We start from the raw sequence: 24659 nt of genomic DNA, 5'->3' as shown, positions 1-24659 counted from the left end.
TTAGTATGGCTTGTATGTGATTTTATTTTTAACCAGTTAATTATATTAATGTATAAAATCACTTCTCCTCTTATCAAGAATATTGCATCATGACCCTGCGATCTAAGTCTCCCCGCAGAAAGCTCTGTGGAGTTTGTCTGTCAAATGTTCAAACATGACTTTCATCTTCCAGCAGCTGGGAATCTACTGGTGTTAAATGTCACTTCTACATATGATTGATCTGATTTAAACTTTATTCTCTGTTGCACTGTCGCTCTGAATCAAGATCAGGCAGTAGGGTGTGATTACGATTTAAGAAGGGTAGTTATTTTGAGATATGGGACAAACTGTTTTGTGCCAGTGGCCATCTTATCAATCACTGAGGATGTGAGGATCGAGCAAATGCTTGTGAGGTGTGTGCTGTGTGCTTTGATGTTATCAGTCTGTGATTGTGTATGGTTATATTTGCTCCCTGGCTTGTCCTTCTTTGCATTGTATGTATTGTGAAAGCATATTGAAGAAAGAGCTACAGCATTGTAACTCAATGAAAATCCTTCAAAATGAGATACACTTACAACACATGTTGTGCTGTCTTATTATTATTATTATTATTATTATTATTATTATTATTATTATTTGTTTTTTAATTAATTAATTAATTTTTTTTATAACCCAAAGAAATATATGGAAAACTGGTTGGAATAAAAAATATAAATGTTTGATATCAGCCTGCAATGTTGAAACCACTGCTGACATATTTGTGATTGGATGATTTACCAAGCAAAAGTCTGAAATTGTAGAGATAGTTGCTGTATTAGGACTGCATGTTTCATTTCTAAAACTCTTTATGAACACCTGGTCAGTTTGTTTATCTGTGATGTGTGCTCTGTAACATAGCAGAAGAGAATATACACACATTCATTCCCTTTGTGTCAGCTGAAATATTCCTACAATTTGGTCATGTCTTTTGCTGAGATAGACATGCAAATTAAATGAATTTGCTCCAGTCTCCTCCTCAGGGATTTTCTGAAAAGCAATCCAACAGGCAATTCTGAACCATTCAAGTATGGGCCCAACCACATAGGGTGGGGGCACCTAACCAAAGGTGCAGAGGTTTGAGACCTCAGCGAGCGAAGTTAAGGAACTGTGAAAGATAAAAAAAGAGGCTTAGGACTTAACTGCTTTATTCAGCTCAGTGACTTTCAAACAGTCCTTGTTCATTTGTCAGGGCTGAATAAGTCTGTGTAAAGAGTGTTGTTGCTTGAGTGACACCTGGATTGTTCGTACCGGCAGCGAGTACTGTCACTCGTTAGGCCCTCGATCCCTTTGAACCACTTTTCCCCCCCTCAGGGCTTTGAAATGAAATGTAGATTATAAAGGGCTGTAGAGATACTATGTTCCATCACCCCCCTCACTCTGTGTGAAGGAGCAGCAGTGTCTGCAGAAGTGTCTGAAAAGACTGTTCCACCGCTGAGGAAAACGGTGTTACTGCTGTTTTGACATTCCAAATAACCAACAGACAAAAGAAATGCAGCATTAATATGAGAGGTTCATTGGATATGATTAGAGAAGTAAGGTCGTGTGCCTCTGCTGGAGCGGTATCCTCCACAATCTTACAGATTACTGTCATTAGCAGACTCGTGGCAGGAAGCAGTCGAGTATCACTGTCCCCTCAATTACACGTTCTGTGTTGCTGCCGAGTGCTGGAGTTGCCTTTTTATTCACGCACATGTTTAACGGAGGAAGCTAAGGGAAGAGCTGACATGGTGCCAGCAAACAGCACTGTCATTCGAAAGGTCACTTTTTCAGTTCCTTTGACTTCTAAAATTCTTAAAGAAGATTTCCACCAATCTTACATATTAAATGCAAAACACAAAGAAGTGTGGAATAAAAAAAAAAAAGACCAGAACAAGATATCTCTGGTTCTGCTGCATTAATTTTGATCCATTGTGAGTCCAGTGCTAGAAGAGAGCAGTTTTAATCAGCTGGGGAATCTTTTCAAACCTAAAGTTAAAGTTTTACGCCTCAATCCAATTTTTTAAATTTCTGTTTCTCTCTCTGTTCAGAAAAACTGTCTGTGCGATGTCCTTTGGTAGTAAGATAGAAGGCTTCATCCTATGGTCGTGTTATCTCTAACAGAGACAGCGTCTGTGCCCCGCAGCCTCTGAAAGCTTGCTGTCATTATCAACCATCAGGTGAATATTACCTTTGAAGTCATTTTAACTGACTGCAGGTAACTGTGTTCCTGCAGCATTTAGCACCATTGTCTGTCTTGGTTCTTAATTTTTAAAAGCTCAAAGAAACATCAACTGGTGGATATTATTTTTTTTTCTGTTTGCCTCCTCTTCTGTAAGTAGGTATGCAAGAGAAATCTGCTTCATGTGTTTTCTTCATGTTCACTGAATATATGCGGACAGCAATCTGAACAAAGATGCCTCAGCAAATACGACCAGAATGACCCTGAAATGACAACTGGACTGAAAAAAGTGGATTCTGTCCTCATGTTTTTCTATTAACACTTGTTCCACAGAATCACTGAATGCCCTGCATATAGAGGATATACAGTATGTGCAGCTAACCAAGCACATAGTGTCGTCTGTAGGGTGCACACTACGACAGCCTCAAGCCATTTCAACTTAATAGTTCTGTTTAGTAAATGTATATTTTCAAATACTTCTATATTGTTCATTCGTGAAACCACCCATCCTCTGAGATCTCACTGGAATTAAAAAAAAAAAAAAACTTTTGAAAGATGGCACGGTGCAGTTAACCTAAAGGGATAACACTTGTGTATTTAATTCTGGTGGCCTTCTTAACCCGTCTTCTACACAGTCCGCTTGTCTCTGGCTACTTTTGCTTGTCTTGTAGATCTCCAGAGACTGAGCCTTTTCTGCCTTGCCTGCCTTTCCAAGTAAAACAAACTTGCACAACCTCCAGTGGCAATACAGATTAGATGAAAATAAAACTAAAGAATTCTACAAACTTTCCAAATGCAAAAATCATATAATGTATAGTATAATCCTCACTTTAACAATTTGAAACTTGCCTTTAGAAAGACACAGGCTGTAGTTTTCTTGAGATTTTTTCATGTTCATTTTGTGAAGGACTTTGGAAAATACATGGCATAATACTTTTTTTTTTTTCTTGGCCTTGACAAGACAATGATGGTAAATTAGATTCTCATAAAAACAACAATGTACTGTAACTGACATTATCCTGCTAACTGAAATATCAAATGCCAGACCCTCTAGTCGTGTGGGCACATGCATGAATACAGCCTGGATTAATACTAACATTAGCATGTGGGCAGTGTAGCCTCCAAACTCTCTGAGGAGCAGTTCACTTGACTGGGGAAAAAATTCAGTTCTTGATCTTGTGGTTTAGGGCAGCAGTTTCCATATTAACATCCTTGCAGTATTATTCAAAATAATTGCAATTATTGGCCATTAATTGTGTAATTTTCTTATGTGTTTTTCCCCAAATTGTGATCTGTAATTTATACTGTTTTTTTTTTTTTTTTTTTTTGTTTTAACAGGGGATTAATTGTGTCCTTGGTGTGTTTTGCTCATTTGTGTTATGTGCTATGCTGACAGTTGAATAGAAATATCTTGAGTGGGGGGTTTAGTGTTGCAACTTGTGTTGCTCACCAGGAAATGGTAAATTATACTTGATATATCTAGAAAACAGCCCTGTTTGCAGATTATCTGAGTCCAGTACAATGGTTGGAAGCACTTATCTGCCACTTTCTTACTCTTCTTCTTCAGCTGTCCTCTTCACTGTTGATAGTGGTGTTTAGTTCTTTTTTCATCTCTCCACGGGAGACGGGGGGCCATGCTGTTTTTGTCTGTCTCAGTACTCAGAATGACCATTTGTTGGCAGTTTTTCCCTCCCCTCTCTCTGTGAGCAGGAGGTCTTCACTTTTCTCCGTCAATTCTTCACTGTCTTTGTCTGGTCAGGCTGACTCTTTCTAAGGTACAATAGGTGCAGTGGCCCCTGAGAGTCGGAGTCACTCTGAGCTTTGCTTTTCTTTTACACACAGTCTAATGCTGGAAATGTTAATAGTTAGGAATTATTACTGTCTGTGTCTCTTTAACACATTATTCTCACCACACGCACTAACTCTGAAGGAGATAACTCGTCTAATCCCACCTGACAACGAGTCGTGTTAATTGTGAGTGTTGCTAAAAATAAACGTTTTAGTAAATTACATACAACATAATTGGCGCAAAAACCGATATATGACCAATATTTGAATATTGATCGATAAGTTTGATATCATCTCAACTAAAGTTCCAGTGTGGTTGCTGTTACTTTCATTACATCGACATGACTTAGTGATTGTACATGTGCAGCATGTCCTCCACCCACTCAGCCTGATGCACGGCTCTTCATTTGTCCCTGTGTTACTGCAGCACACTGCGTCTAGCCTGGTTAGCATGGCAGCTGAGGTCTTATCACCATTATCTGTAGAAGGGCAAGGTCCTGTGGAAACCTACAGTCTATGGTGGAAACCTAGGCATGCTTAATGTTGTGCTCTGTTTGACAGACTGCTGGTCTGCTGCGGTGGAGAGGTGATTCTTATCTGCACACTTGCAGTCTCTGTTTCATACCACTGTAAATTGTACATCTTTGGGTTTTAGTCTGTTGATTGGACAAAACAAGCAAGTTGGAGGCATCGTCTTTGCCTCTTGGATCATCATCATCAGGTCAAAATTTTAATTTGCCCAACACTTTTGTTTACAACCAAATACCTGCAAGACTAGTATCAATCCCATCAGCCTCAGCTGCATGTTGTGTTTAGGAGTTAAATTTACTTTAGCAGTAATGAGTTAATTTAGGCATGCAAGGTGGTGATGCTAAACATCCTTTTGTGTCATTAGCTCAAAGCTCAAAGCACCACTGTGTCTTAGCGCAGAACCACTAGCATGGTTGTGGACACTTCAATATTACATTCATAATAAAAAAATAAATTAAAAAAAAGAGGCTAAACTAATTAGTTAATCGTAAACATAATTGGCACATGAATTTTTAATGACGATAACTGTTAGTTGCAGCACCCTTATTACACATAGAGCCTGGTCTGCTGATTTGTCCTATTGCTGTAAAAACCTCAGGCTCGAAGGTATAATTTTGGGGGGGGGGGGGGGGGGGGGGGGGGGGCAGGTTCATCAGGGTCATCCTGTTATTTGGATTTAGGACCAATCTGATATGAATTTGTGGGCATTCCTAATCCGAGCCACCAGATGAAGGGAGGGATTCATGAAAATTCAAAGTGGATGTGATTCACCAAGTGTTACCTGGGAAAAGCATGTCTCATTTCTTTGTGTGTCGGGATTTAATGGCTCCTCTGGTAGCTTGTTCACAGCGTTTATTTGTGGCTTGACTTTGGTTATTCTTCCTCTCCAGCACCAGTGCTTTCATTCCCTATTGAAATCCCTCCTCTGGTGTAAAATGTATTCTCTGTATTTGTTATGCTGTACCACACTGCCTCTGGGCATCTCCTCCACTAACACTTTACTCATACTAAAGATTTATTCTTCCTTTGTTTATGAATTGCTGCTTGTGAGGAAAATTGCATCAAAATGCCATAAAAAAACCAAAAAAAAAAAACATAATTATTTCTTGTTCAACACAGATAACAGGAAAATGTACACCTAACATTTTCTAGGAGGAAATAGCTGAAAAAGTAAATAAAGAAAATCATGGGAAAAGATGCATATTTATACAAGTCGAATCACCTCACCTTCACTTCTGGTCAATACGTGCCTTCGCTCATGTTTGATGTATTTGCTGCTCTACAAAGCAACATAAATTTCATTTTTGTCTTATCAGAAATAATGGTAGTGCTGGTATTTTTTGACGAGACATTATTATTTAGAGATATTTATTTAATTTTCTTGAGAAATAAATGATGAATAATGCCATATTACCCCCCCAACAGGCTCATCACCGGCTAGCTGTAGCATGTTGACAGGAGCTGGAACAGTGAAACATTTTGGTGAAAAGCTGTTATGGATAATGACTGTCATCTGCTTAGGAAAATGTTGCTTAAGAGTTATTCCTGTCTTCAGTGGGTGTCTGAGCTGCAGCAGGTTGGGCTTCAGTCAAACAAATCGATGAGTGTGATGTGGGTTTTCATGCCTCGGTTACTGTTTAATTTTTACATCCGCCAAGGTTATCTTTTCATCTGTGTCTGTTTGTTTGTTTGTTTGTCAGCAGGATTACACAAAAAGTACTGAACAGATTTACACCAACTTGTATGGGACACAGACCAGGGAGGAACCCATTAAATTTTGCTGCCGACCAGTTAACAGGGCAGATCCAGGAACTTGTTTTTGTCACTTTCCTAAGCAATGTGAGATAGAGCATTTTTCAACATTTTCGTACATTTCTCAGGAAGTAATGTGTGGATCTTTATGTAAAAACTTCAGAGTTATTATTACATATTAGTATTAGAAGAAATTCAATTAACATGTGTTAATATCTGTTTGTTTTTCTTTTTCTTTTTCTTTCTTTTTCTTTAAAAAACAACAAAATATATCATTTGTCCCAAAACCTGTTGGACACCACCGTGTATACTGGTCAAAAGTTTCAAAACACCTCCATTTTACAGTTGTTGTTATTTACATAGTTATTGTCTTAATGCACTCTGAAAATTTGTCCCAAAACTTTTTGCTTGCATAAGTTTACCCAAATGTGATGCATCCCTGACCAACCAGTAGCCTACGTCTTCCTTTAATAATTGCCTTTTTGTTATCATTCTGATAATACTACACAGTCGTACTTCCTGCCGTACAGCATTGTCCAAGTGATGCTTCAAAGAGTGTAGCACCACAGTTTGTTCCAACACTGCCTTTGTACAGACAGTATTTGTAAGAAAAGTTGGGGCATCTGCAGGAATTATTAGCTTCAACCTCTTGAGGCTTCATTTACTTCGACTGATGCTGAGAAGCTGCAAGTTGACCCATTATATTTCTACTATGTAAGGTTGTTTCACTGCACTTTGAACTGTTTAAATTTCCTTTAAAATATTAAAAATTAAACAAACAGGATTTATACTAACCTTGTACTCCAGTGTGTCAAGCATTGACACATTGTGTTATAAGTTTCTCATCTGGTAATACCTGAATTATTCTTCAACAAGCTGTATTTCTCCTTCCGCTGTTGTTGCACTCTAATAATTTAATTGTAACCATTATGTGACTAATGCAAACTAAACTCCAAATGGTCGTAGTTTTATTATAGTGTGTGCATGGAAATATCTAGCCCATAATGTGACCCGTACACAACCCAGATATACCAGTAAACATTTGAATGAAATAAATCTCATTTGTGGAATTATACATTTATGCGCTGTCATATGGTGAAGTGGTGTAGAGCTTTTAGGACTTCAGGAAAAAGTAACTCATCGAACCAGAATGTCGGCTGAATGTATAGCAGCGTTGTACCAGTGGGGACTGGAAATCTTCTTTTAGAGCTCTAAAAATACCCTGTACAGTTTAATTTATTTATCCGAAGGCACATGTGATGTGTTTGCACAGGGCTCCCATGCAGATGTTGGTCTTGAGGCTAAGAACCTGGAAAGAGAGGACACCAGCACATCCTCCTTCTTTATAAACCATCTATCCTTCCCCCAGATACACAGCTAGCGTGAGAAAGTGTGCGAGAGGTGATTTAAGAGCCACACACCTCTGTGCGTTTTTGCAGGCTGCTTTTGGCAATCTCCCACACTCAAACTAATTTCATTCATCTTTAATTCTTTGTTGATGCAGATTTCCTTTCCCAGTGTTTCAGTACAACAAAGCGCTGTAATTGCAAGGTTTATTTAACTGTGACATGTGAATTAGCACAATAATTAAACTCACTATAACAATTAACAGAGCTTGCATAGTACCTTTTGGATGAAACAGCTATGGCATGTGCTGATACGCACTCGTGAGGCTTGTGAAGGGAAGCATCTACTTCAAAGCATTGGTGATGGTCAGGATGATCACATTTACCCATTCATGATTCATGACTTTGACTCTGCATTTCCAATCATGGTTGGCAAGGGCGAACTAGGAGTGAAATCACCACCAGAAAACAAGCGCCATGAAGCATAGATGGATACGTCCACAGCTGCCTCTGCCTGTTTCTTTTCTTTCAAATTTTCTATTAGTTTAATCAAAGTAAGATGTGGTCATGTTCTGTCGGCCCCTGTAATTTCCCATGTCTGTTTTCTTAATAATACTACAGTTTAATGGCGTTTTCATGCTAGAGAAACAAAATAACAGGAAATATTGCCATTTCTGGGCTGTGCAGGATGTGAAGGAAAAATGACTCTACTATGACCCTGATACTCTGGACTGCCCTAAGTGCTCTCCTGGGTACCTGTGGCCCTGATACTGTAGGAGAAGATTATGGCGAAAATCAAACAAAAATCAATAAGTACACTAGCCACAATTCCCTACCCAATTACAAAAGCCTACAGAGCACAGTTTGTCTCAGCGTCTCCACAGCAGGTCTAATTATTGGCCTGCCCTCTGTCCCAGGTCTTCTGTTTATAAGACACAGTAAAACTGACCTCACTGTATCTGCTCAGCTTGATGGGTTAGGTTGCACCTTGCAGTGACTGGAGTGATATCTATAGGCTCCATGTGTGGGTGTAGAAATAATAAAGGTGTCCTCAAGTCTCACAATAGATTTTAACAAAATCGTTTAAAATCAATCCTTTCAAAGATCTTAAATAAATTATAGTTATTGATGAGAGTTGACAACAGGTCAAGTTACTTAAACATTATATCTATGCAGCAAGTCTAGAGTTTTTCCACATCATGTCATGTCAAGACACTAATGAATAGCCTTGTCAGCTGACCATTGGTACATTTACCAGTCCTCATAGCCAATGCAGTAAAAACTCTGGACTGCAACTAATGACTATCTATCTTCTCTATTAATTCATCTGCTGATTTTTCTCAGTTAATCAGTTCACCGTTGGATCTTTTAAATGTCAGAAATTGTTCATACACATGCACTTTTTCCTAAACCACAGTTTCTTAAAGCCCAACATGACATCTTCAGATTGCTTGTATTCTTAGACCAAGAGTCTGAAAGCAGCAAATTGTTACGATGGACAAGCTGGCACCAGAGAATTTTTTATTTATTTTTTTGGCTTGGAGAATCACTTAATTAGATAGTTCAAGTCCTGTCCTGCTATGTGCTCTTGTTTTTGTGTACACACTATTTCATCGGCCTTTCTGTATAGCTGCAGTAAGATGTTGCAGTCGTAATCTGGTCACATTCACAGCCAAATGTATTCAACAGTTGAGGCTGTCAACTTGAGGTTGTTGCAAACTAAAACGTAAATCTTGGTTATGTCTTAATTCATATTTCATAGATAAATGTAATTCTCTTATTTACTTACTTATAGAGTATTCTCTTCAGAAACGTCCAGTTCATGAAGCAATAAGAAGTCAGTTAAACAGAGAGCACACATGGAGAGAGTGGATCTTCTTGTTGAATATTAATCCACTCAGAATGAATCAATTTTTCTTCGCCCACTTGTCTGGCCATCAGTGTTGGTCTGAAAACGTCAGTGTTACACACCTTTTTACCCTCTGCCAGACAGTATCTTTGCTTTTAATTCATGATTTTCATTAATCATTTTCAACATCAAATGTGCTAATGGAGCTTTTGCCTTCAAAGACTTAGTTTCAGGTGGGATGCATATTTGGTAGATGTTCAGTGCGTAGGCAAAAAATAACAAAAAAAAATAAAAAAACAAGAAAATATGAAAAATCTTTACATAATTACAGTAAAAAAAAAAAAAAAGATGCACAGATGAATCATTCAGCTTTCGGCAGAAACCTGATGCTTTTATGCAGGAATAAAGGCATTTTGAAGAAAAATAAGGTAACAGACAAAATCACAAAATCAAAAACAAGTAATGTGATAAAGAAAGTAGTAATAATTTAATCTACATCTTAATTTTGACAAAAACAGATTTTTATGCTGGGGCAGCCAAAACAACTTGTATTCAAACCACAGTAGCTGAGCAGTAGGCACTGATAAGTTGTTTTGTCCTGCTTCCAGTTTTGTTTACAGTTTGAGAAAGCAAAAATGTGTTTTTAACCTGACGTGTCTTTTGCCATCTTGCAGAACCCATTAGATCCTGATGCTTTTGCTCTGCACCTTCACATAATTGCTGAGCTCTATGGGGCCGTTTTGCATTTTGTGGGACGTGATGTACCCTAATTTCCCTTTTAAAGACAGTTTTCTCACAATGTTTCCATTTCCCCACAACCTAAGTAATAGTGTCTCAATGACACTAGACCTGAGCCAGAACCCCATAAACACTGCATATTTAACATTGCTGTTGTGAATGCCTGTATGAAGCTGAACATCTTTTGCAGCCTTCTGTGTCATCACACCTGAACATGTCTAATTCTTTTACATGATGTAGTCAAGCAAACACACGTCCACTTTGTTAATCCCATAGATTGTCCCCCTGCAAACAGTCAAGGATTCGTATGAAAGAAGTGAAACAAGCACAGAAGCTGTTCAGAGTGGCTCCTCTCTATTTTCGGTACTTTATATTCATTTGTAGTCAGGTGTTTCTATTATTTTCCTCTAGGGGTAAATGCAGCACTTTTAAAACTCACCCTTACTCTGCTCATTTGGCAAATAATGCTTTTATTCTTGGATCTTTTTAAGTGTGCCATTGGACTGTTGAGTCTACTCTTATTTAGTACATCTTGTCTGCAGTATTGTATTTGTCAGCTCCTCTCCAGTCCTTTGTTGTGTAACACCAACAAGCCAAATAAAATGTCTTGGGCATCCATTATACTCTGTACCAGAAAGCAAATATAATTCTGACAAATCAGAATTTACCAGTGAAATACTGACACTGAATCCCTCCGTGTAGCTATTGTATTGACAGCTTGTCTGCACTATACCTCATTTCTGCACATTTGATCATTTATTGATGGGGTCTGAACTGCAAACTTGAACTACTGTGTGTATGTCATCATGCATACGTGCACATCAACATGCAATATGAAGCAGCCTGCATGTCTGACTCTGGCTGATGCCAAACCAATGAGGATACACAGATGTTTCTCAAGGAAATACACACCAATAATTGATGTCGCTGAAATCACTGAAACTGACAACGTTGTTCCTGCAGCAGCATGAGGAGCGTTGCTGCTGTCATAATTGGGCCGAGAGACAGATGGTGAGAGAGATGATAGGACAGGGTTTGAGAAGAAGTTAGCTGTCTCCTACAAAGAGTGTCTCAGAAGTGTGTGTGTTCAATCTACAAGCCTGATTATCATATCCTACATGTGTGACGTTCCTGTTGTTCCACTAAACAGTAACTACCTGTCAGTTATATCCACTTTGCTTGAAACTGGAACGTCAGCTCAGGGCATAGGGACTCTACGCTCGCAGGATCTGTCGAGATACAATAATAATCTAAACAGTTTTAACTCTTGGAGAGTTGTCATGAATTTGTCAGAAGTGTAAGTAATGATTTATGGTCTAAAAGGCTTGGGCTAATGTAGTTCAAGTCAGTGATGAAACGCGGGGTTCAGAGATGGAGGAAGAGAGGAAGGTGTGAATACAGAGGTCTGTATTACCATAATACTGTGCTTTCACTCTCAATTTTTTTGTCCCCATGCCACAAATCCTTTAATAAAGCAATAACCTCATATTAAACCACACTAAATGCTGCAGTGTGTTTCTCAAATCCATAGCACTTTTCACCATAAGAAAATATTGCTTGTGGTTTAGTCTAATGTAGAATATGACATCAGTTAATAATCAACATCTACTTTATTTATGTTACATTAGATCAAGCTGCAGCAAATCTGTTGTACTTTGGCAGCAGCAAAATGGACAAGTCAAAATGAAAACTGACCTCAATTTTAGCTAATTGAAACAAATTTATTTAAATGAATAATAATATGGAGATACTGCACTGCAGCCACAGTGTGTTTCTAGTATTGCTTGACATTTAGCATATGCCGAAAGGGTGAAAATAACAGATATTGGCTTTGCATGAGTGGAATAACAAAACATGGTGTATGAAAGGTTAATGAGCCCGCAGAAGTGGAGTGGTCATGTGAGACTTCCTGCCTCTAGAGGAGTGAAGCAAGTGACAGAGGAAGGACAGCAGCGAGGCAGTGTGACAGGCAGTGTGGAGGCTGCACATTCATAAAGACAGATTATACAGATCTAAGATGTGTTGCATGGAGGGTGTGAAGAGAGAGGAAAATGATTCATTTTAGCTCAGCCGTGAAGCAGTGAGGTTCCCACATATCATTTTCACTCATGACTGACTGGAGGCAGACTCGTGGTATTATTGGCATGTCTGCTCTTGCATCCTAATATGGTGTTTCCTCTGTCCATTACATGTACGTGTATGTAAACGCGCATGTGTTAATAAGTGTTGATGGGACTCATTTTAGCATTGGCAGAGATGACGTCAGGGTTAAATTAGCACTGACAATTCAAAGATCTGCACAACAGGCAACAGACACTTTTTAATCAACAGCTTTGTATCGCATTTACATTCGTTGTAAACCAGGAACTTGCTTTTTATTCTCACTAACCTACACATCTCTCGCAGGAAAGGAGGCTTTGTGCACACCCGTTCCTTGAGATCTACAGGGACGGTCAGATCCAGTTCATGGCCCCCTTGGCTCGACAGGGAGATTTCTATGTGCCTGAAGTGCGGCGGGTAGAAAGGAGACTCTCAGATCAAGAGGAATTGCACAGTGACACAGACGTCTCAGGTACATACTCTTCATGTTGTACTGCATAAGCACATACATTTTTGTTGCGCTTTCAGGAAAACCTGAAGCTGAACCCACCATTCAAATATAGTACATTCATGGGCCAACAAATGCAAGTCCCACATGGAGGTTTGCTTAGTTATTATCTTTTCCACAAACAGTAAAAAAATAAATATGTATAGAGTGATATTTACACAGTTAGGACATAATCCTGGTCGTCATTTATTCCATAAAAAATAACCTAAAAAGTGATCATGCTCACACAATGTAGGGCAATATTGATAAGCATTACGGAAAGACTATAGTGTTTTGATATATTTGTACAAGCTCTTATGTCAGATTTCAGAATCATTACATAAACTCTTACTTTATTACTATATGTGCGGGGACTATAAAAACATGAATGTACTGTGTCACTCATTGGCCTTTGTTTTGAAACTGTGAAGTCTTCAATGAGGTCTGACATTTGCCACTGTCTTGATCCATTCTGTATATATTTATTAAATTTAAAGGACTATTAGTTGATTTTTAAAAAAAAAAAAACATTAGCATTCATTTGGAGCTGTGTTGCTGGCAACTCACAGACCTTCAGTTCGGTGCTTCGGGGAAGTGACTAGGTCTGCTCTTGGCCTCCACCAAGTCCTCAGGGAAATAAATGTCTGGCTAGCCTGCTAAATGCTTCACTTTGTTGACCAGCTTTTGAAATGGAGAAAAAAAGTTAGATTTTTTTTCTCATTTAGTTCAATACAGTTAGCTGCTTTCTTATGGCCCTCAGGAAACTGCATGTTAAGGTGCCTGTGTTTTGGCTTCAGCATTCAGCTGTGGTCACTGCTGCGGGTGTGGGACCCAGGGGAATTGGACCTTGTTTCTACTGCTGTTTTGTTTATGAGCAGTCCCACAGAAGAAAACTGTGATTGACACCTTCTAAGGTGTTAATGAAAAGGCCAGACACAACAGCCTCTGGTGGAAGTGTGTTAACACTCAGTAAGAGGCTGTCCACAGCCACATGGACACCATATGGAAATGTTGCTTTCACTGTAAAAGATGCACAAACACACTTCCATTTGACACTAAGTTGTTGTCACAAGACATAAAAGCTTGTGAAGGAGTGTTTGGAGGAGTCAGGAATGGATGAAGTGAGATGCAGGGATGAGTTCACATGGAGTGTTAAAATAAGCCTGTTCATACGGCTTCATAGCACATAATTGCTACAGCTTTGTGCAGAGGTGTTATTGTTCAACTCGGTTCAATTCGATGGAGCTACAGTGAATCCAAATATAGCCCAGCTGAAACATAAAGGACACAAATCAATGTGAAAATAATCACAAACAACAAAAAAAATAAATACTCAAGACAGGATGTTACACTATAAATCCTACGTGAACATGCACTAGATAGAATGGGTTGTTTAGAAATATATAGGATATCACTGGCGCCAAAGCAATTTTTAGAGCAGTCCAGCTTCTCAAAAGTGAGAATTGAAACTGGCTATCTTTGGATTTGGGACTGGTGGTCAGACAAAACAAGCAATGTGAAGATTCCATATTTTTCACTATTTCCTGTCATTTTATGAACTAAATGATTAATGGATTAATCTAAAATGTCTAAGATGTTATCAGAAAGTATGAAAAACTGTCAAATATGCCTAAAGCAGTCAAGCATAAATGAGCCTCCACTGTTTAGTGTAGTGGTGTACGCACGATGGAGCACAGTGTACAATGATTGATTCATTCCACTGGCATTTGTGTCCTCATTCAACTCTGATGTTTGAAATGATGATTCTGGAAAATCTTCTTCCCAAATCTTTGAATTGTTAAGAAATTGCTTTTATTTTGTTGCCTTTTTTTTGGTTTAAAGCTACTCAATTACCCCATCACGTGCTATAAAAGTAGTAGCACCTGATTATGAGAGAGTGGTCTGGATATGTCCACCCTCTCACATCTAGTGTCACATCTTCTTCCCACCACACCTCAGAAGTTCCCCACTGGATCTCTGCTCCAAAACAGAGTGAAACTGGGTGATGCTGACAAATCCAGTGCTCTTCATGTGTCACCAGCACGGTGCAGGGCAGAAGTGGCATTTGGGTCCACGACTGAATGATAATGTGACAGGTAGCCATGCTCCTGTCCCACTGGTATCAACTTACCCAGGTCAGTGGAGCATTCGGGGCAGTGGGGGCTTCTTTGGTCCACTGATTCCCAACCCTCCTATCCGCTACTCCAATCACTCCCTCATACTCATTAGTGACTGGATTAAACCCCCCCCAAGCCTCCCCACACATGGCTCCTCTCTCTGTCAGACAGCCATCTAAAAATTGCCCTGTCATTCTCTCCCATTGTTTACTCTGCTACACAAGAGGTTTTACTGTTTGCAGAGCTGTTTTTAAGTCTTTGGGGTCAAGTTCAAGTCAAATCAAAACTCAAGTCCATGAGATCAAGTCCAAGGTATAAAACAAGTCATATATTACCCTTAGATATCACCGCCACAACACCAGATGGACGCCATGCTGTTGCCATATTTAAAGTGTATCATTTACTGTGATGGAGAGCAGTGTCAGTGGCTTTGATAGATGTGTACAGCTGAAGAGGAGAAGATAACAAGGCTTTTTTTTAAAAAAAAAAAAAAAAAAAAAAAACTTGCTTCATGTTGTTTTCACTCTCAGCAATCTCTGCCAGCATCAGAAACACGGAGGGGAAAACACAAGCAGCTGACAGTTCTAACAGTCCCCATCTCTGCAGCCCCCGTAGCCTTTAATGACGTGCACGTCATCTACAGCGTACACTACAGTGTTGCTTTCAAGCCTACACACATAGCTGCTGTAGGTAACACAACCTCTTAATGCACAAGCATAAAATCAAGCTCATGCTCCGACCACATCTGAGGGCAAAGTGTTTATAGCTGCTCTGAACGGCCACACTCGAAGGTGGGACGAGAAGCCCGGCATTGCACTTGAGTTCTTCAGATGCAGATTGACCATCCGACAAATGTTTTGGCTGAGGGATAGTGACACCTTCAGGAAATTACAAAAGTTTCTTTTTTTTTTTAAAAAAAACAGCTGAAAATAACACAGCCTAAAAATTAAACAATTACTGATTTTACAGTGTCAGCTGAATTTTTTGCTTTCCTAGTCTCACAGTAAGTCAAGTCTTAGAGAAGTAACGTAGGACTTGAATCCAAGTCTTAAGTCCACGTCTCTGCCTGTTACCCTTTACACAGTATCTTGATCTGCACTGATTTTGACCCGACTGGATTTAAGCCTGATTATAATGATTATCCTTCTGTAAACTAAGTTGGAGTAAGCACATTAAATCTTGACACGCTCTTATTCCAATAATGGATCGACTGTCACTCCCACTGTATGTAGGGACTGATGCCTGTAGGCACCACTAAACCCCTCCAATCAAATGCAGAGACAATTTTCACCTTTAAAAAATGAAGATATCATGCCTAATGTATCTTCCAATCCAAATGGGATTTTTCTTCCCCATTGACTGATTAAATTTTGTGGCTCGCTTTAGGCATTCAACCAGCAGAGGAGCAACCAACATGAGACCAAACCCATTGCTCTTTCGGAGCTCAGTGTGCATATTTTTAATGTTTTATTTCATTTTTCTCTTCCCTCCATCAATCACATGCACACGAGGTGGGTGTAAATTAATCAGGAGGAGCTTGTGGCTACATTCAAATTTGGTTGTTTTTTATTTGAATTTTGAATGCATTTTTATTAAGATAAATAGGAGTTCATTCTCTGCTGTACATTGTATTTATCTCTAATTCTTACACATCTTTTCTTCCACCAGGTGAAAATAATCATAGTCCACTGGTGTGTAGTGTTGTTGCTGGGAATAAATGATTTATAATTCAATCAGCCGTGCAGTTTACATGCAGTTAGTTGAAATTCCTGTGGTTCACCTCGTGTTCAAACTCCAGTGTGTGCTCAACCCCAGACCCGGTCTCATATTCTCTGTCAACATGGGGTCATTTTCACTGCAATATCTCTCTCGCTCCCTCATCTTTTCTAATATCATATTCTAGGGATGTGTGACACAACATGAGCCTTTAGTACTTCTATGTTTTGATCAAGTGCAACACAGCACACACAGCATTGGGGTAATATAAACATACAATATTTCTTCATAAACTAGTAGAGTTGCTCCTGACACAATTTTCAATATTCATAAGTATTTTCAGTGTAATTAATCTTGTGTACTATTTGTATGTCACCATGTAACACCATTTCCTCTTTTTGTATTTTTCTTGTAGTGTTGGAATTCTCTTAACTTGAGTGTGATGTTCAACATGTCTTTGAAGTGACTCTCTCTGTGTTTTAACCTTTGAAGTTTAACAAAAAAAGAAAATCACTTGACTGTTTTGAATGTCACAGAGTTTTTGGCAGCCCTGCCACTACACTTAATGTCTTTTTCTTCACCTTTGTCAGTCGTCTGTGCTGAAGTGTATGTGTGATTTTTGCATAGGTAACATCCAGAGTTGAATTCCCACAATGAAATGTTGAGTGGATTTTGAGAACAAACGCCTTTGTTGACTGATAATCGATGACTTTGAACACTGGAAGCCTGTGACATCATGATAGAGTCTTTGCTTAAAACTATTTTTTTTTCCTGAATTGCAATGCACCGTGGTGAGAAGACTTTGAGTTTGTCAGCTACTGCTCAGAATTTGCCCCATGTCATCAAGTATTTATCCCCTGCAACATGACGATTAACCTCCATCTGGCTTCTGTCCACTGTTTCATTTGAACGGTTAGTTCTTGCTATCATCATCAGGTCTGCAGTTAATGGCAGGCTGGCTTAGTGTTAGGACGTATTGATTTGAGTAGAGTCTTATGTGTAAACACTCACTTCCAAAGAGACAAAAGGTCAAGAGACAGGAACATACAAGTATGACATTGATCCTATTAAGCTGCAAAGCACAAACTCAGAAACTCTGAGGAGACAAGTGGTCGGGCTGCTTATGTGAGCCTGTCCAATTAAAGAGCAAAAGACCTTCAGCTTCCAGGAGTTTCTAATTAACTTCAAGTCACAGCATGAGGTGTTGTTGCTTGTCTCACAGTTCATTAACAACCAGAAAAATGTGCGTGTACTCTGTTATCCAAAAATGCAAAACAAAATACAAAAAAACAAAACAAAAAAAAAAAAAAACAACAAAAACAAAACACATCCAACCTGACTGAATGAGCAAAATGCAACAGTACTCTTGTTATTTCTGTACAACTTGGGGATTTTTAAACATGTAACAATGAAACAATGCATCAGGAGAAACGAGCAGGATGCATAAAAGGGCATTGCAGTTTTTTAGGTTTGATTTACCATAAAGTAAATGTATAACATAAAGTAATCCATGAAAAATAGCCGAGAAGAGACAGCCTTAAAATCACTATACAGGTTAGGACATGGGTTCTCTTGTCTCTGTCCCCGGCAGTGATTTTTGTGGCCGTGAAATAATCTTTCTGAAGCATACAGTATGTAGTCCCATTGCATAAGCCATCATATACTGACAGCATTTAATTTCAAGGTGCATTTTGAGGAAGAATTTGATGTTTGCCTCAGTGCATATGATGCAAAAATGATTCATCATTTTGGTGTAAAATAAAGGGAAAATGATGGAAGAGATAATACTTATTCGAGGCCAAAAATCACGGTGCAGCTCAAATACCATCATGCAGATTTTGGTTGAATCCCAGCCCTGGATTTTTGGGCAGCGAGTCTTTTCTCATGTGGTGTTTGTTTATAGAAGCCCTCTCACCATCTGTCCTTCCCCTCCCTTTGTTTTATCACTGCTCTAGGTGCAGACTCAAACAGTGAATACAGCTCAGGGAGTGGGGTTCTCCTGTCAGACAGCAGAGAGACGTCCCTAGCGGCCTCCTCTGTCCACTCCTCTGTGCTAACCCCGGATCAAGGGCAAAGAGACTACAGAGAGAGAAGCTCAGGGGGATCCTCATTTAAAGATCTGGACTGGGAGCAGGCTGGTGGACAGCAGGAAGACAGAGAGGAGTGGCGTCATGCAGACTCCGACCAGAAGAGCCTGGAGGTTCCCACACAGAAGTGGTGGGGTGTCGTTGGAGGGGAGGAGTGAAAGCTCAGTGACACATATCAGTTAAGAATGAGAGAATATAGGAAATGGTGGGCGATTTATTTCTCTCATACATATCCCACATAAAGACCAAAACCAACAATGTGGTCGTCAGGTCCTCCATACTCTCTGCCTTCCCTACCCTGAGAGCCCATTCTCTCCCACAGAATATGTTTATCTTTAAAAACAGAGTCATGAATATATGATTTTGTTTTAATATATAGGTTCAAATATATTTCCAAAACAGATGGGCATTGTAGTTTTTAGAAAATGTCACCCAAGCTCTAGTAAATAGAGCATTAGTTTGGGACTATTTTTATCTGTGAATTAATCCATGTTTGGTGTGCTACTGAGTGGTTACAGCAGCAAGGCAGCGTATGTGAGATCATTTCAAAATAAACTACAGTGCCTGCGTTCGTTGTAATATATAGTCTCAGGCTATATCAGGCTTTGGCTACGCAGACAATTCTGTCAATTCATTATTAATTTTGGTCTTTTAATGGGATTTGTTGACTAAACAAAAATAGGAAATAACACCAGACTTATCCTTGAATCCTTTGACCGCACAGTTTTAAGGTGAAAGTGTTAAAATCTGTTAAGATTTTGTTGACAGAAAACAGAACATATTCAGGTAGCCTGAGTTTCTTGAAACATTTTTACAGAGGTGTTGCTGTTTGTCCAAATGATACAAGATGACTGAACTGAGTATTTGTCACTGTTTACTTGAACATTTTAAACTAGTATTTTCTCTCTCCATCTGAAGCAATCAGAGCTGTTCTGTAATAAGGATGTCTTTATTTTTTCTGGACTGAAGCTCACTATAACCTGCATTTCAAATGAGGAATTTGTTTGTCAGATGATTGTAACACAAATATAAAAATAGGGAATTCTGTTCATTTCAAGTAGCTTATGTTTAGTGACTTGTTTACAAAGGACCTAAATGTGATTTTATTAATAACTGACACGTGGCATTGAAATTAGTATAAGCACATTGTAAGTAAGCACAAAGTGTTCTGTACTGTTTTTTTTTTATATTTCTTGTGTTTTGAATACTTGAGCACCTTGTTATAAATCTTAAAATCTGTATTTTTACAAGGTTGTACGTTTGCATAGATCTGTTGTTGATTCCCAAGATAAAGGTGTGAATGAATGTAATATAATTACCCTCTTCCTGTAGTCTTCCTGACCACCTCTGAGATTTAGAACATGATTATTGTGAGTGTGCAGCCAAGACAAGTGCGGTGGCCATTAATATTGATTTAATTATGACTGAAAGCAAAGCTCTCTGATTCTACCTTGTATTTACGGTCACTCTACATCTGGCCTCCGGCATCCTTAAATGATCCCCCCGCATCCATTCCCAGCTTCTTCATTTTCTGTTTAGACATCAAATTCTGTTATTTTACTTTCTCAACCTTTCTACCATTTGCTGTCTCTTTGCACAGGCTAACTCCTGTTTGTTGTTTCACCTTTTGCTCTGCCTCCCTTTTCCTCTTTGAAATAAATATGGCAGCTGCAGCCTCAAAGACCACCTGATGATCCACAGCCTGTAATGTATCTCCAGTCATATCCATATCCTTTATCATCCAACAAACAAGAGATCACACTGAGCTTCTCACAGCAAGCCACGCTCACTTGGAGGGTGTGGGCAGCACAAAAGGATGTGCATGTGTGAAGTCAAGGGAGAGATGAGCCATATTTCCCAGTTTTTACGCAAACAGCTTTTGCATATTCTGAGCTCTCGGATGTGCATTTAAGATACTCCAGGTAATAACTTTTACTCTGACAGAAATTAAACATACCGTCTCTCACTTTACTATTGTGTATTTGATTTGACTAAAAAACAGGCCAGCAAGGCTTTCCTGAACTACAACTGTGGCATTAGCTTGTCAGATAAACTGTTGCTGTAATGTGGGTCATCCTGCCAAGGCTACACGTTGATCCATCAGACTGTGCCAAAGAGAAGGTATTTTATCCAAATTAAAGCTGCTGTGAAGTTGTTCTTTACACAGTCATAGTACAGTCATTACGAACACATAATGGTAATGCATAAATAGATAATGCAGAATCAAGACATTAAAGTAGGTAGATTCATTCAACTAAATTCCACAGCTCCTGTCCCTTACTGAGGCTCTTGGCTGCTGATCCAACCAGGGAGCAGTTTCAAGTAGCAGGCTTACTGGGTTATCTGGGTGGCTGAGTGAAACCTGGAACAAATCTTGGACATTGGCCGATTTGGGATTTTACACAACAAAGTTATCTACTTAACCCAGTAAACGTACTTCTTGGATCGAGACTCAGTAGCATTTTGTTAGAAGGCACCAGCCACAGTGATCTTTTTTTTTTTTCGTCCGAGTTGCATTTTCTGGCAGTATCTGTGTGTTCGGTCTCTAAGGAAAACAACATTGCATTCAGAGAGCTCTTTAGCTGCCTACCTGTTCATTAAAGAGATTTTGTTGACATTTGCTTGTCAAACTACTGTCGGGAACATGGAAATGTGAAAAAGCAAACAAACGAGCAAACCGGGTCTCAGACAATGCCCCTTATTCATTCATTTACCTTGAATTGGAGTTGCCTTAGACTTAATTGGCAGAATGCTGAGCTTTGACCTGACAAATGCTCTACAAATAAAATGATCTATAGTGGGTCTTTACTTTTTTAATCTAAATGCTGATTACTTTAAGCTCCCAGAAGATAAAGTTAAACAAGATGGATGAGCTTTAAGAGTAAGAGTGAAGCGCTGAGGTGCTTTTTGTGTGTATAATTATAAAACCTCTGTGGGAACAATGGCAGTTCTCTGCTTTGTCTTACACATGAGGTAGTAACTTACTGACACTAATCTGTGAATTATTTACTATTTGTAGGCTACATTGTTTATTGTCAGCTGGAGCTGGTCTAGATATTGTGTTATACTGATGGCCATTTAAAGGATAATTCCTTAATTACAACTTGTTCCTTTATTTTTGTAGTTTAGGATGGTGATTCCCATTGGTGATAACATCACCGTAGTCACCAAAGTAATTACTGAGATCTGGGAAGGTCAGTTGTAAAAATCCATCACAGTTTACAGTATGAGTTCCTGGTTGACCTATCCTATTGCTCTAGTTGTGCACGCACATAGTTGCGCTGCACAATGAGGGCTAAGATGGACTTCTATTTTGTGTGTTACCAGCAATTAGTTTAGTCAGTACGATGTCATAACCAGTAGAGAAATGGCAAAAACTATAACAACCAAGTTGTAATAAAACAGCATTAAGCAAGGATTGGAAAGTTGTAGCTATGTGGCCGGTAACATGATAATCTCTGGCTATTTAATGCTGCTTAAAGTGGCATTACTCTTTAGATTAAAAGAAACAAACATACAAATATTACGTCAGTGAAATTTAGTTCATGTTGCTCGAACAAGAAAAAATACACTGGAAAAACTCAACAGCAAAATGTCCTTCCAACAAATTGCTCAGGGAAATCTGCAGACCCATTAAATTCAGTACTGTAGCTTCAATAAAAACAGATCACAGTGAGGGCTGTGCATTCTCCAGAGAAACTGTTTTCACTTTCACTTTTAACTTTTCAGTATTTTGAACAACACAAACCAAATTTCATTCACCTCCATCACATTGAGATGGCAGTAGAAATGTCAAAAGACATCCCGAATCTGAGACTAGTGACTGAGAGCTTCCTTTTTGAGATCTGGTTGAACTGACCCTTTAATAGCCAATTCAGCTCACACTAAACCTGAACTCCCCTGCCAATACACAGTAGATACTGTATTGTGGAAGAATAGTCGTAGGTACTTGAAAGCGGTGACTCATCTTGGGCAGAAACACCATGATCAAAAGATATTCTCCACTTCCTCTCTGTACTGTCCACACTGTAAGTGAAGTTGTTCCTTTTTTTTTCTCTTACAAGACCACACACTTCCGTACTTGTCAATATCAACAAGAACAAAATGACACCTCAATTTATCAGAAAACCACAAAGAAAGCAGCAGTCCGACTGATGTGCACTGACCACTGGCCACCAACACTTTGTTTCTGTCCTCTGTAATTTCCCTCGACATTAATTGGCATGTTCCTATCTAAACTCTGAATTCCACCCACATGCCCTCAACTATTGCAATGTAAACTACAATTCTGTTTCAGGAGAAAATTGGTCCCTTTGTGTTAGCTGAGGGAATTATGCAACAAGAAGGACTCGCTCGTCATTTTAATTGCTACTGTACACAGGAAAAGTTCTTCTTTCCCCAACCCCTAACTGCAAAGTAGCTATTGTTAGTCTGGAAATGAAACATTTGAAAATGGTGAGGTGTGTTCTGTATGTGTGGGTGAGAGGAGGGAGGTGGTGGTGGTGGTGGTGGTGGTGCTTAAGCATGGGAAGGTGACAGAAATGGGTGAGCAACGAAGCTGAATGATTCATACAGAATGAACTTGTTTGTTGCCTCCTGACTATTTCCAGATTTAATTGTGACTGGTTGTGCAGCAGGGTAAAGTTGGACTCGAAACCTAACCGGTGCAGCAGACCTTTTCTGCACTCTTCGCTAATTATGCAACAGGAATGTTGATGATGTAAAATTGTTGTGAATGAGAAAAAAAAAAAAAAAAAAAAGGGCACGGTTTGTATGAAATGGTGTTTCTGCAGAATGCTTTGGCGCAGAACAACATGTTACCATAATTACCAGTGAGACTCTGAAGTTCCCCACTGCTGGCTGCACAGTTGTTAAATAGTTAATAGGCTGAATCAATACAGTAAGGTCCATTTCTTTTGGGCAGGAAACGTCAAAAACAAGATTTATGTTATGTTGATACAGGGTTGTTTGTAATAATGCAACATAGGAGGACAGATTTCTGCATTTGATTCAACCCTTAGCACATTTAGACCTCCATCCTAAGCCTGGATATGACTGAACTGCAGATTAAATGATGTGAACTCTTATGAATTGCACTTATGTGTGTGTGTGTGTGTGTGTCTGTGTCGCCTTTTCAGTGAAAAACAAAGTGTGCATCGTAGGCTACCTCTTGAGTCTGAAGTGTTATGCCACTCAACTGGAGAGTGATTCAGTTTTAATGAGATGGAGGTGAATGAGGAGCTGGCCAGCCTTCATAGACGGAAACAACAAAACAAAACAAAAAAACAAAAAAAAATAAATAAAGTTGATGCTCATTCCTCTTTTATCATCCTCCTAAATGTGGCTGAAGAGAGAGGACGTGCCTTGACAGCACACAAACCCATCACTGTGACTCAGTGGATGAGTCAAACACCTGTGAGAAGTTGGGAACATGATATTTATTCATGCTCCTTCGATGCTGTTTTTTTTTTATTTTTTTTTTTTATTCTTTACCCCTGTCTGATAAACAGCACGCACTGTCCTGCTGTAAGTTCGCTTTCATTATTCTGTTTCGCCGCCGTAACTCACCTCGCTGCCTCGCAAACAAACCCCATACGAAGCACCGTGAGGGTCTGAGAAAGGCGAGAGCGCACAGCGTCGACTCGCCACACTCATTATAGCTGTGGAGCGGCGGAGAGCTGCTGCATGCGTGTGTGCGTGCGTGTGCGTGTGCGTGTGATCCGACGGTGCCACAGCAGCATTTCTCCACTGCTCGTGTTTTCAAGTAGATTTGATTAACTTTCCGAACAGACGCGACCCTGAATGGGAGATGTAGTGCAAAAATATAAATATATATATATATATATGTGTGTGTGTGTGTGTGTGTAATTTATAATTGAATTCAGACTCTCTTGCCTCCCACTCCTGCTGGCAGTGACACACACACACACACACACACACACACACACTCACAGAATCCTCGGAGCATCATT

At 39.3% G+C, this 24659-nt stretch overlaps 1 protein-coding gene across 1 annotated transcript in view; it reads left to right on the top strand.

Annotated features, from left to right (window-relative positions):
• LOC139631356 (testis-expressed protein 264 homolog) overlaps window positions 1–20371 on the top strand; it is a 33532-nt gene extending 13161 nt beyond the window's left edge. The window contains exons 3-4 of the mRNA XM_071495555.1: window positions 12587–12752; window positions 18556–20371. Of these exons, the coding sequence (XP_071351656.1) occupies window positions 12587–12752; window positions 18556–18845 (456 nt within the window). The 3' untranslated portion in view covers window positions 18846–20371. The remainder of the gene's footprint in view (window positions 1–12586; window positions 12753–18555) is intronic.
• Window positions 20372–24659: the final 4288 nt, after the last annotated feature.

The sequence above is a fragment of the Trachinotus anak genome, unplaced genomic scaffold, assembly GCF_046630095.1.
Source record: "Trachinotus anak isolate AG129_WGS33_773 ecotype Australia unplaced genomic scaffold, CSIRO_AGI_Tana_v1 ptg000013l, whole genome shotgun sequence".
In the NCBI taxonomy this organism is placed as follows: Eukaryota; Metazoa; Chordata; class Actinopteri; order Carangiformes; family Carangidae; genus Trachinotus; species Trachinotus anak.
Note: the sequence above shows the minus strand (reverse complement) of the source record. Positions and strands in the feature narration are given on the sequence as shown.